Genomic DNA, 14,086 nt, shown 5'->3' with positions numbered 1-14,086 from the left:
ACTGTCACAAATAGTCTAGAGTATCTTGATATTCATTCAGACTTACCTGTTTGTCTCTAATTTTAGCCTCCCCAGCTGGACACTCAGTGATCTATGAACAGCTTGGGAGTCATGGGATACTGTAGAGCTGAGCGTGCTCACACCTGAGGTAGCTATTGCATCTTCCATGACAATGCAAGGCTGTTGGATAGTCTGATTCTGAGGTTGTTCATCTTGATCTTCTTCAACTTCTATATCATCCTGATCTGCTGTATCACTTTCAGATGCAAGACTAAAATGTGGCCTCAGTTCTATTAGAAACATTAAAGCATAAATAAAAGAAAAAACATTAAACATAGAACATTAAAACAAGAGTAGGCTTAAGTGAGTAATTACAGACAATCCTGGAGCTTTGGTTAAACCAGAACTGAAATTTCTATAGCAAGAGAACAGAAGATATTTTCCAGGAGCTTAAGACCACTTGGACAACTGCAATATACGCACTGATTATTATTCAGCCTACTGAATGTTAAAAGTGAAAATCTGGATGTATAGGATTCTAGGTTTGGCTAGCATTGTTTGTCATACTGTGCAGAAATTTTCCTGTTCATCCTATATAATGACTCTAAGCAACGAGTACAGTATGGTCAGAATTTGCAGTATGAATGCTGTCTGTCTAGTGTAATGATTGATTCAGGATTTGCCAAGTTCCATGGAAAGTCCACTGCTATTCTCTTATTTTTCATGAATGACCACCGCTACACACAGTATTTGAGGACAAAGCTGCCTATTAATTAATAACATGATTCTAACAATTAATTAATTCTATTAATTCTATCATTAGCTATTAATCATATGATTCTAACGATTAATTAATTCTATGATTAGCTATTAATTAATTAATTCTATGATTCTAACAATTCTACTGCCTTGGATTTATATTACAACTATCAAGCAATACAGCTGCATGTCTTGTGAACGCTTGCAGCTGCACATGGGATTGAACGCTTTAGAGATTTTTCAAAATAATCCCCAAATCTCTTTTCTGGTAATAAGCAGTACCTATTGGTACTCTGTGTAGCAAAAGTACTTTCTTTTGCTTTATTCTCCTCTCAGTGATTTATAAATTTTCCATGTGTCTGACCTGAATTGTTTTATTAGACAAATAACCATTAGTTTTCTTTTATCCAACTATTCCCGTTGCTGCTTATTCTGGCATACTTAACACTCTCTCACTATAAGAATATCGTATTTACCAAAAAATTGTATCCAAAGATGTAGAGAGGAAATAACAAACAGGTCCCTTTCCCAATAATTAAAGTAGCATACTTCCCATTAACCTATCAGATATAACTGCCTATTCTGTAATAACGTACATCCACAAAGCTGTGGACACAAAGCTATATGTATATTCTGATTCCTGTTATTTCCTGTTTAAGCTACCTATTAGAATTTACAAGGTATGCTAAATACGAACACAAGGGCTGTGATATTCCTACAAAAAACATTACTGTAACAACATCTGTTTAATTCTAACCATTTAATAATAAATCTTCCTTCCTTCCTTCCTTCAATTGTGACTGCTCACTGCTCAGCACTCCCTTTAGTCTCCTCATCAAAACATACTCTTTTCTGAATCAAACTTGCTTCTGAAGGTTTTTTCCTTTCTATTAAGGAACCAACAAGCACATTTCTCTTCTTTCCAAAATGAAGATTTCCTTGATCCATTTCTTCTCTTCATTTCAGTGTTACACCTGTTTCAAGGCTGAACATATCAAGATCAACAGAGCTGTACTTACAGTCCGAATTAAGGAAAGCAGATTTATTGTACGGTAGTTACCCAATCAGCATTATTACACTAGGCAAATAAATCTGGACTTGCTTTAAACTTCTGTATCACACTAACAGGAACAGAAGTTTATTTCACTAGTGTAAGGTCACCACCAATAAGCACAAGAATAAGATACCTACCTCTTGCCATTCTCAAACACCACACAGCTTTTCAAAGTATTAAACCCTTGATAATTAAACATTATCCATGGTGCAAGGGACAGGGGGAAGGGAGGGGAAATTAGAAGAAGGAATTGAGAAGCAGTAATCAGAAAATGAGTACGGCAATTAGGGAAAGGCAGAAGATCAAGGTCACAAAGCTACTGGAGCAGAAGATTTTGTTTGACTATATGTAATTAAGAAGAAGAAGAGTTTATTAAGTAGCAATTCTACTGTATGCTAATATAAAGCAATAAAATACATGGCTATTAAAGATATTCAGCATTCTAGTCAGAAGTTTTATTTTCTTTGTGACCTGCAAGTATTACAGAAAGCCTATTTATGCCTTGTTTGCTGTGCCAGGGATGTGGAAAATCTGAAGGACAACAGACATACATTTTCCTGGAATTTTCAGATCCTCTGTTGATAATTTAAGTCTTTACCCATTGCAGAAAACATGAACCTTTTGATGAGTTGGAGCAATAAAGTATATATTTGAAAATTTCACCATTAGTTCCAGTAGAAGGTGGGAGAAAGGGGATTTCATGAGATTAGAAGCTATGAAGCAGCAGAGAAACCAACTCTGAAAATAACAATAACAGAGTGGATTACTGTTTCTTCTATATGGAATCCTTCCCTCAGCTAAGCCACATATTCTACTCCCACAAAATTCAACATAGAGCATTCAAACAGAGAGCACTGCTGATTATTTGTTTTAGACAGTTTCTAACCAGGAGACTTTGAAGTGCTCAGAAAAGCATGCCATTAATGTGTGCTTTGTAAAACAGCCTCAAAAATTTACCTGTGCTGGGTAGGTTGGCTCTCCTTCGGATTTCAAGCAGCAGCATTGTGCCTTCAAAAAATTAGGCCTCAGAGTGCCTTAGAGAGCAATAGGTGGCTACTATGTTGCAAAATCGTTTAAATTACACATCTTAGAAAGGTGCTTTCCAAAATAATTTGGACAATTCACTTGGAAATGTTTGAGCTGTGAAACAGCCAGTGAACAGGAAAAAGGTCATTGCTAGTTTCAGAATATTAAGTGAAGCACCAGAACTGCTGGTCTAAGGCACACTTAAAGGGATTCAAGTAATAAATACTTGCTGAATATTAAGAAATGACTCACCTGGGACCAGAATAGTAATAGCAGTCTGCACAGCTTTTCTAATTATGCTGTCCAAAGCAAACATCCAATGTGGCTTGATGTTGTGATTTCTGAGAACTTTGTTGACCTAGCAACAGAGAGTTCAGGTCAGGTATTATATCCCTCAGAACTTTAAACTGTGATATATGATCAGCATTATGTAAAATGTTTGAACTTACAGATGCTGTATCAAAACAAGTGATTCAAATTATTTCATATTGTTATTAAATGAGGAAATAATCACAACATTGCAATAAAATGGTTGAAGTTGGCAAGTCTTACAATATTTTGTATTTTTCATAAAGTACCACTTCCTGTGTTAGGTAATTTAATGACCATAATACTGAAGTTTACTTAACCTTCATGCTCACAGACAGAAACTGAAAAATGTGAGCCCCAAGACAAATACCAAGGACTATATTATGAAAGTCTCATAACTTAAGCTAATTAATCTTTTTTATTTTTTTGGCATGGTTTTTGACTGCTTCGTCTGGGCAACACAGTTATCCATTTTGAAGTACAATTGCAGGAAATATCAAAGGACTAATGTAATGCTACTCCCTTTTGATTCAGAAAATAGTTAATTAACACTAGCTTAAATGGCTTGGGGACTTGTATTTGTATTCTGTGCCATTTTCTCTTTCCTTCTACTTTTTGTTTATTTTCTACTATGAAATAGTTTCCTACATTGTGTTACTCCTACAGGACTATTTTCAAACTTTGTTTTCAACTGTGTTCCAAGGAGCTCTGTGCAACTTGCAGGAATGATTCTGTCTTGGGAAAATGGTTTTCCGACTCCCAAATGACAGAGAACAGCAGGCTGGATGATGGTGCTGAAACAAAATGGCTAGCCACAGTAAACGGCAATAGCACAAAACAGTCTTACTGCTATTTTCCAGGTATGGAATCAGCCAAAAGCAACAGAATCTGTAAGAGTAGAACTCAAAAAGCGGCAAGAATAGGTACATTTAGAAAGTTATAAAAACTACTCAAACCTTACAGAAACAAAATCATTATCAGCAACTATGACTTACTAAAAAATATGGCAAGAGGATACTCTTTTATCTTCTGGAAAGAAAAGATTATTTCTCTCACATTGTCATAATCTCTCTGCAGGAACTAACTGCAGTCATAGAGTTAATGCTTTCAGAATATGTGTAAAAGATTAGCGAGTACTATTCAGCATAAATATCATCATCACTGCCCCAAAGCAACACTGTTTGGTAACCTATTTACGCAGCTAGCTAAATTTCCACGATTGTGTTGCCAGTGGTCATAAGATGGCCCTTGGGCACTGTACGGAAGAGGTGGTTGCAGCCCCAGGGAGCCTGCCCTGGCTCCCACTGCAGCAGCAGCAGCTCCCCAAGCTGCCCAGCTGCCGCGGCCCTGGGGGGCAGCTCAGCTCCTCTCCCTCACTTATACCAACATGCTGCCATGGGCTTAGCCAAGCCGAGCCCACTGCAGTACTGTAGCCGCGTGATGTAACTTTCGTCAAGAGCACACAAATTCGCAGTAATGTGATTTAGATTTAGACTGCAACACAAAACTACCCCCCTTTTTTTTTTTTTTTTTTTTTTGGTTGCTCTGGTGAGGGTATCCTGAATATTAAGCCTCATTACCTGAGATTACATTATTAAGTCCTGAAAACATGGGAACTGCTTTCCCTTCCTCTTAGCAATATCCCAGTCTCTGTGCTACCCGAGAGCTTGACACAGGCCTGGGTTTCAGTGTTCTATCTACTAGAGAAATCTAATGTATGTCAAACAATTAACACTAGACACACCGGAAGTTTTCCTTTGAACTTTCCGTGGATTATCTTGAACAACAGGGAGATAGTAATAAAAGATTTATCATTTAAAAATACAGCAGCTTATATTGGTGAAGTTAAAAAAAGAGGGATAAAATACTTACTGAAAAGAGCATGAACTCATCATGAAACAAAAGATGCCCTGCAGGATCACTTTCAAGAAACCTAGATATTTGTATCCCCTTGCCTTCAGTTTTTTTCTTGACCTTGTATGTTTTTATTTCATAGGTCAAAATAGTAGTAGTATCAGTAAATGGAGGTTAAAAGAATATTCAAAGTAAAGACTCAAAGAGAAATCTTTCATTCAGAGGAATCTCTCCTTTACAGATTCATCTTACACATGAGGTTTTTTCAGTAAACAGCATCTAATTCTCTGCTAGTGTAGTCTGTGCAACAAACAATATAAATGCTGTGTAGTCCTTCCTGAAAGCTCTTTTTACTTCTCAGAGTGCCCAAGACCTAAGCACTCACAAATTATCCACTTTGAATGCCTACTTAGACTGTCATTTAATTTTTACTATATGATGCCAGTCCTGCCACTGAGATACTTAGCACAGTTGTACTTTCCCATATCAATTATTCATCTTAAGCAACCAGTCTGATTGTTGGCTAATACTTTAGAAAGAAAAAACATTTGTTTTTGGTAAACTAGCTATTTAAAGGTTGTTCATGTGTGTGCTTAGTTGCTCACTGTAGGAAATGGTAAATTTTGCATTAATTACTGACAGAAATAACTTTCAAGTTTGTACCTCATGTAAAAAAAATATAACCTATTTTTATTCCTATTTATCCTGCTTATTGTAAACTGAAATGAAAATACCTAATTTGTCAGAATTCTACAGCTAGCCAAAACACCGGAAGAGAAGTTCAATGCGATACCGTAAGGCAGACAGACTATAATTTGGGGCACAGTGATTTAATGTATTTGTTTATAAGGGAAGTCAAGTTCAAGAGTTTTGCATTTATGTAGCATAACCTTTAAGCTCTATGTTGGTCTTATTTACCAGAAATCACTTCAAAATGAGATTTTTCTAAGGTTCTTCTACCTTAGTATTATGGCATAATGTTTGCATAACTATGGTGAACCTTCTAGACTTTTATTCTGTGAAAACTCAACAGTTGTGTTCAGGATCTGCATCCCACCACAGGATCCCATAGCAACCAAACCAAATTGTGGCTGTGGACTGTTTTTTATTATTAGAAACTCAGAGCCCTCAAATATTCTTGTTTTGCTAACTCTGAAAGGAAGTTAATGAAGTTCCATTTGTTTCTTCTGGCTTCTAGCTTGGGTCCTTTTTGAGGTTTCACCACACAAAAAGTTCTTTGTGAAAATGACAACTTACAGCATCTTGAAAACCAAACAGCACCAGCTGCACTTGACTGATACCATGGCTGTCAAAGTCTAACTCCAGTTTCAGTTTTGAAAGAGTAGTTGCGATGATTTTACGATCAGTGGACCGTATAAATTCTCTGAGGCTGGACACAAGTGTTGTGATATGTTCCCATTTTAGTTTGGGCTCTTCAGCTCCCTGTTAGAGAAAGGAAAGGAAACAGTTTTGATAGCTATCTTTTGAAATGTACCCAGGGACTTTAGCCAAAAATGTCAGCTGGCAATACAGATTTCCATAAAGTCTACTGCTACAGTTAAGGCAAAAATGCAGCTGAGGTCAGGATACAGTACTGTAGCACAGAGCTCTACCATTGAGTTCCCTGCTCATACAGACTACTCGACTAATGAATAGCTGACTTTGTTTTATATTAGTTGCTGGAATATATATACAGACTACAGTCTGTATGTGTGACTGTACAAAAGCAAAAAGATGTGACTAAATGCACTGTCTACCAAATACTACAAATTACTGCTTTACTTGCCAAAAGTAAGTACTTTGCAGTGCCTCAGATTCTTCCACGAAGTATGCAAAAATAATTACATCATTTATTTGTTCCAGGTATAAATTCAACATGTGCAGAGAGAAAACAGCATGTGATGTCCCACAGCAGCATTTGAAAGAGAGGATTAGGTGAAGGTCATGCAAAATACTCAGAAAGAGACTAGTTCTTCCCTGCATGCTTAATTTCTCTTGATAAGGGACTTTTACACTTACCTATTCTTAGAGTAGACCTGCAATCTCTCACTCTCTATCATAAACGTAATGCATACACAATAACCCATCACTCTTCTACCTATTTTTAGAAGCTTTTGTGGTTTTGTGTCAGCTACAAAGATAGCAGAAAGCTCAAAAATATTCATCTGAATTACAAGAGCAAGTAGCTAGATAACAGTCAGAGGATTGTATTTACTCTTTAAAGTAAAGTTATGTCAACTGAATATAAATTTAAATTCGGAACCTAAAAATGAAGTCAGAAAGATAAAACCACTCTGACTGCTCAACATACAACATTAGAAGCTTATTCTGTAGGAAATTAAGTATTTATAGAGACTAAAGATATGTAACATTGATTTCCATAACAGAAGATGGTCCCTCTCTTGGGGCAGCAACCTGTGTTTGGAGTAAGAGCTCTGCATCTTATGCCAGGGCTAATAGCCCACGGTTATGTGCTTTGAGTTCTGTTTGAACTTTGACTCTACAACTCTGTCCCTCTGCTGGTATTTTGGACTGTTGCAGGCCCATGCGAGGACAGGCAGTTAATCTGTCTGTTCATCTTTGGAGATCAGTCCAGGGTGCATCCTGGGTGGATGAAAGGCAGTTCATACTCAGGGTGTATGAAATAACAAGAGCTCTCTCTATATCTCGTGACTGAGTTTCAGCCTCCCATAGTCACTTTGATTATTCCTTTCATACACATGCTAACAGATGTGTCTGATATAGCAACACTCTAGCAAAGATGCTCAACTCATGGGCATCTCTTGTTGCCTTCTATTTTAAAACTTTCTATAGTTACCAGGACAACTTTTTTTTTGTTTTTTTTTCTTTTTTTTGGGGGGAGCTGCTTGTTTCTGTTTCCCCTCCAAGTGTTAGAAGCTTTTTTATTGGCATGGAAGCAAATGCAGCTGTTAACTGTGGTACATGCATGAGAATCATATTGGTTTGCATCAATTTGTCAAATCAGTACTGTCTTTAGAAACTGATTTACCACATTTTATACAAACATCATGTGATATCAGCATTGAGAATGAAATGAGTCAATTAACTACTACAAAATTACAAATATGAATAAAAAACACGTTGTCCAAATTCTGTGTTGCAACATTTAGCAGTATAGTGATGACCTAATTTATTCAGAGTCATCCTAAACTGATATATCACAATCATCCCCACAAAGAAGTGGCAAAAGGTCATTCCGCAATTATTTTTTTGTTTGTTGTAGCTTCCTCTGCTATTCCATCTTCCCTCTCCTCCATATGCGTTCCCAACTGCTGTGAGGAAAGTCTGCTCCCTGATGCTCTCTTTCTGCTTTTACAGCTGTTTGTTTGAAGGCGTTGACATACCAGTCAGTCCCATCTTTTCTATGTAATAACCTAATACAAGGCCAGAGCAGGCCAAAAAACCTAACCCTCTCTCCATCAAACCATTCAGCTAGAACACAGAAAGCCCCAAGGAGGGCATGTAATCATTTCCTGGAGATGATCTATTCTATCAGTCATTTTGACAGCCTCCATTAGTCTTGAAAATCACTGGTAAAAACACAGTATTGTGAAGACATGTTTTTCCGTTGTTCAGCCATCACTAACATCCAGATATAGATACAGTACTTACAAACAACATGAGGCATATATAGTATAGCATAAATACAATTTTAGCAACTATTTTTAAGAGCCTCAATCAAGTAATAAACCACTAAGACTTACATGGTACATGCTTTCAAGTTCAATCAAAGCTTTCTTTTTATTGCTTTACTACATGTATTTAAGGGTTCAAAGTAATTGCAGATGAGTCTTCAAAATCTATAGAATTTTTGCTGCCTTCTCAAATTACTTTACCTGAGCCAAAGCTTCCATCAAGTTCCTCACCACCTTTTCTTGGTCCTCAGATAATATCCTATGAAGGGTGGCCCTTCTTTCACTATCTTTCTTCAGCAAGAAAAACCCAGAATCTTTCTCTTCAGGTGAAGGAGGTGCACTATGATCTTCAAAATTCTCATCTGGGATGCTTAATGAAAGACAATGAAAAGAAGTATCACCAAAACAAACCCAATGCACACACTCCTAATCTATTATGTAACGTAAATGCCAGGTAACTCTTTACCTTAGAAAAAGGGACCGGATTCCCTTTGCATCTTTTTCTCCACAGGATTTAGCTCTTGTTTTGAAAGAGAATGGATCAATTTTTAATTCTGTGTCAGGTGAAACAGAGCCATATTCACTGCTGCTACTTGTATCTTCAACCAGAACAGGAACAGGTAAGGATATACTCCGAAGATACTCTATTCATACATGAACATTCAGAAAATTAGAATCAAATAGCACTGTCACAGTTCTGAAGTGAAAAGGTTATTCTTTCAGAGGAAAGAAAGACTCTAGTCTTTTTTCTTTTCATTACACAGACACAGACACACAAACACACACACTATAACATTAAAACAAACAAATCCTTGAAACTTCTTGTTCTAGAATAGAATACTCTCAGTCACAACTTTATTGAAAAGCTTCATCAGATATAGAAATACTCAGCTTTTTGCAAGCTTACTTGGCAAACTTCACTACTAGAGAGAACATGCTTTCCACATTATCAGTATGCACTCTCAGAAATAACAAAGTATTTCTACACAGGTAAGCTACCCAAGTCCCTTGCAAGAATTTACATTTTAACTTAATAGAGAAGAGCTTGATTCTATTATGCTTCATTTACTGAAGTATAAGAAATTAAGATAAAAGAATTAGAATATATATGTTTTATCACAGATTATTTGCTCAAGTTCAAACAGTTTGCAGTCTTTGATTAATAATAAACATAAATGTTAAGTCAGAATTTTTTAAATTAAGAACACACATACTAGTGCTATAAAAATTGATACATACTTCACATATGCACATTTCAAAATATGCTTTGATAGTAACTCAGTATGAAGATAATTTTTTTTTGATTTCTACCTTCTCCTATTCATTTCCTGAAAGAGAAGACTATTCTGTACTCAGGCCTGACAAGATATCCCAAATGCATTCTGCTTTTTTTCAAATACAGAATTTAGTTTATTAAAAATATATGTGTTATTTTGCTCTAAAAGCTTTGGCTCTATTGCTGTAACAAACAACAGCCCTTTGGTATCCTCTTTAAATTTCCCCTGAAGTGCTCTATAACAACAACGTAGCTATTCAAACCTGTATTACCCATCTGCCTAGACAACCAAGCTGTAATCTGGTTTGATCACAAATAGTATTTAAAATCCACATAAAGAATTAGAGCTTCCCAACAGAGAAAGAGCACTTATTTTCATAATTGTGTCCACTTCTCTGTGCAATGTTTTGGTGTGCTAAATTATAGAATAAGTGATAACAACAATGTCTACACAGTTATGTTTGATAGAAAAGTATTTTAATACTCACCGTTTGAGCTAGCTGAAAGAGCTGTGAGAGAAAAGCAAAAAAGAAGTTAAACATTCTAAAATCAACTGAGAAGATACAAGTATAGGCTAAAGGATAACTCTCTTCCCACTTTTACATACCGACTACCTCTATTCTCCTGTCTATAATCTATCATTTTAAATAAATATAATTTAATGTAATGTAAAATGAATTCAGAAAAAAACTCAAAATTATCATCTAATTTTATCCCTTATCTAGTATTGTTTTTGTTCTTTCAGGTGCTAAAACTTTGCTGAAGGCATTTTTCCTATGTATATACGCATACACATAAAAATATGTAACTCCAGTCTCGAAACTCCTTAGTTATGTTCCATAATTTAGAATGTTGCAGGGGATTAACATGTGAAAGAAAAACAAAGCAGCATAAGCAGCATGTGTACATTTGCTATGGAACAAATATTCTTCTACTCATGTAGAAAACTCAGAATTGAGGCTTGCAAATGAATACTGTGCACTCTTTCAAGGAAAACATATGCACATTAAAGAAGTGTTGCACAAAACAAGAGAAAGGCTTTCAGGAACTGTATTAGAAATATTTATTTGAACCACTTTGTGCTGTTGTGATAACAGAATTCTACCACTACAGTCCTTCTGCAGCAAGCTGCTGGAAAAGTTCATGGCTGAACATTCAACTGCAATGGAGATCTATCATTTCACCCTAAAGACTAAATCGGCAGTTTCAGGAAACAATTTCATTAACAAGAGAAAAATGCAAAGTGTGTTCAGCAATGCTGTACCTGAGAGCTTTGATGGGGACTTTCTTTTTCTGCTTGAAACCTTCAAGAATTCATCTACAAGTAGCTCATGAGCAAAAGCCCGTTTATCAGGATCTGGTTCAAAGCAACGCAATATGAAAGCCTTGGCTTCTGCAGACATGGATTCAGGAATCTCTGGGTGTATTTTAAACATTCCCACCTGAGACAAATGATGTAAAAAAACCAACAGCCTTGTTGTTCTCTTCCCAAATATTAAACAATAACAAAAAGAAGTATTTAGATATGAAAGGTGATACTTTGTTACCACGTTTTGACATTATCTTTTAGTAACTACCTTATTAAAACTTATTTAATCCAAAGAACAAAATTATTACAGACTGTATAATTATTTAACTACATAAAAATCCACCTCCAAAAAGAGTCTCCCACAAACCAGAAAACTGCTTCTTTTCTCAGCTGTTTTTTTTTGAACACCAGCCTTGTGAATAGCTGTTTTATTGCTCAATTACTCTCTTCAAAACTACACAACACTCCTACTCAGTTGAATCAGCTCATTCTTCTTAACATTCTCATTAACCAGGCATTTCCTTTATCTTCTTTTCCTGCAATTTCTAATTCTAGCTTTTCCAAAACAGTCATAAGATTTCCTGTGTTTACAAATACTGGTCTGAGCTGTACAAGGAAGACGTCTGACCTTAAACATAGCTGCTTGTGGTTCTCCCAATTCATAAAATGGGGGTTTCCCTGTAGCCATTTCAATAATTGTGCATCCCAAAGACCAGATGTCTGCAGCCTTCCCATAGCCACGTGGGCCTTTGTCTATGATTTCCGGTGCCATATACTGAAGGGTACCTGTTTAAAAAATATTCATCTTTTTATTTAGACATATGAATGATGCAAATAGGACAAGAGGAACAAAATCAGTGGGGAAACAGGAGATTAAAAATACTCTATTATTCAAAATTCAAATTCAAATATATTAATAAATATTTTACATGAAACTATTCAAAATTATTAATCATAATATTGGAGCTAAAACCTGGTTGGTGTTAAAAGCATCTGATACCATCTACTGATTTGGTCCTGTCCCCTGAAAAGTCAATTACAACTATCAGAGGTTTCAATGAGCTTTAGATCAGTTGTAATTTTCATTTACTGTATTATAAGATCAAGATTAAAATGAGGAAGACTATTCTGAATTGCATCCAAAGAAGAAAAGGAAGTAAATGAAAGAAGCCTGAAGGACCAGTGGATATGAACAGTTCTCCTGAAGTACAGGAATCATCCTGATACAGCATTCTGCATTTTGTTGCATCTAGAGAGCAGGTATTTAACAGAGGATGGAATTAAAATAAGAGTCACTTCTCATTTTGCATAATTATTTAATGTGGTGCCTTTGGGTGATTTAAAATCCAAATCAAATTATCAAGAAAAATGAGGATCAGGTTAAGAACAAACTCTGTAGATGGCAGTTCTGGAGTTGAAGCCAGGATGCCAGAGCCAGTCATGGAAGAAAAAAAAAAGTTAGCCTTGTCAGCAGGATGAAAAAAAAATCATGTGCACAGAAGAGACAGATCCAAACATGACATAATAAAGACAGTGCTCTTCTGTAGTAGAGGACTTTCATTTCTGAAGCGGAACTCCCAAAACAGTATTCTCTTTAAACAGTGTATATAAGTAGTCTGTAGTTTAGGATTAAGTATATAGAATTAGCTTATTCATGCAACAACCTTATATATTGACTTGAAGTCAATGAAAGCTAAGCAACTGTGGAATATAATCCTACCCTCACAGTTGGAGTGAGGGAAGACATTCTCCTCTGGGAACATACCAGTGAAAGTTTCAGTACATGGGTTGATTCCTGCAAGTCTCTTCGAAGTTCCAAAGTCTGAGATCTTTAACACTCCACTGTAAGTGTTGATAAGCACGTTATCACCCTGAAGAACAGAACATTCAGACTGATTATTTTTCTCTGCTGATTATTCACTTTAGATTTCTTGCAACACACAGTTCTAGAATGCACTCATTAATATGCAGCAATTACTTTCTAAGGCTCTTAACAGTGTAGATGAAAGAAGAATCAAGAGTGTTCTTGCCTTCTGTATTCCCATTGTAAGAAACTTCATTTCAGAGAGAACTTCCCCATCTATAGGAACTTTACAAGAATACTCAGATGAGGAAAAACATTGAAAAAAAGAAAACAAAAGAAAACAGATCATTTGTATCTGGAATCTCATAGCAAAAGCCCCTGCCTATATCCCTTCCACACAAAAAATAGAAAAAGAAACATATCAACTTTATCGCATTTTAAATGATAATGTTAATATAAGTTAATTCTTCTCGTAAAAAATATTTTGTTCATGCAGACCAAAATAAACACTGGTTCACTGACCTAAGCCACACTTTAGAGTAGCAGAGAGTGCATGTGACAATGAATAATTTTTGTAAATAATTTTTTTGAATACAGAGCATATGATTATGTAGTCACGTAACCGCTGGGCTAAATCTCTGCAAGTCATTCCAACAATAAAACTGCAGTAACGTGATCTATAATAGTACCAAAGTACAGAGAACCAGCCTTCCTTTCTTTCACAAGCAAAGTATAAGATCAGAACACTGCTGCTTTTATTCATGATTTTCATGACAGCTTCTCACCTTTATGTCTCGATGCACTATCTGATTATCATGGAGGTATTTTAATCCTTCAAGAATCTGCTTAGTGTAAAAGCCAATTGTCTGCTCATTATTTTTTAATGGTCCCCATTTTGATCGCAGAAGAGCAGAAAGGCTGCCTATAATTTTGGAAAGGAGAAAAGTGAGAGTAAAATCTAATTAAATTTTGCCTTCTCCCCCAAAGGAAGAAGAAGTAACAACAACAACAACAACCAGCAATCTCAAACCAAGGGTAG

The 14,086-nt window shown here is 35.9% G+C and overlaps 1 protein-coding gene across 1 annotated transcript in view; it reads right to left on the bottom strand.

Annotated features, from left to right (window-relative positions):
* The window catches only part of MAP3K5 (mitogen-activated protein kinase kinase kinase 5), a 109,422-nt gene that overhangs the window by 4,545 nt on the left and 90,791 nt on the right, over positions 1-14,086 (bottom strand). The window contains exons 17-26 of the mRNA XM_062572493.1: positions 13,833-13,969; positions 13,009-13,114; positions 11,872-12,029; positions 11,199-11,376; positions 10,423-10,443; positions 9,125-9,302; positions 8,860-9,028; positions 6,260-6,445; positions 3,092-3,197; positions 47-290 (exon numbers count right to left, since the gene is read on the bottom strand). Coding sequence (XP_062428477.1) covers positions 47-290; positions 3,092-3,197; positions 6,260-6,445; positions 8,860-9,028; positions 9,125-9,302; positions 10,423-10,443; positions 11,199-11,376; positions 11,872-12,029; positions 13,009-13,114; positions 13,833-13,969 — 1,483 coding nt within the window. The remainder of the gene's footprint in view (positions 1-46; positions 291-3,091; positions 3,198-6,259; positions 6,446-8,859; positions 9,029-9,124; positions 9,303-10,422; positions 10,444-11,198; positions 11,377-11,871; positions 12,030-13,008; positions 13,115-13,832; positions 13,970-14,086) is intronic.

This window comes from Rhea pennata, chromosome 3 (assembly GCF_028389875.1).
Source record: "Rhea pennata isolate bPtePen1 chromosome 3, bPtePen1.pri, whole genome shotgun sequence".
Taxonomy (NCBI): Eukaryota; Metazoa; Chordata; class Aves; order Rheiformes; family Rheidae; genus Rhea; species Rhea pennata.
The sequence above is the reverse complement of the archived record's forward strand: the minus strand, read 5'-3'. Positions and strand labels throughout refer to the sequence as shown.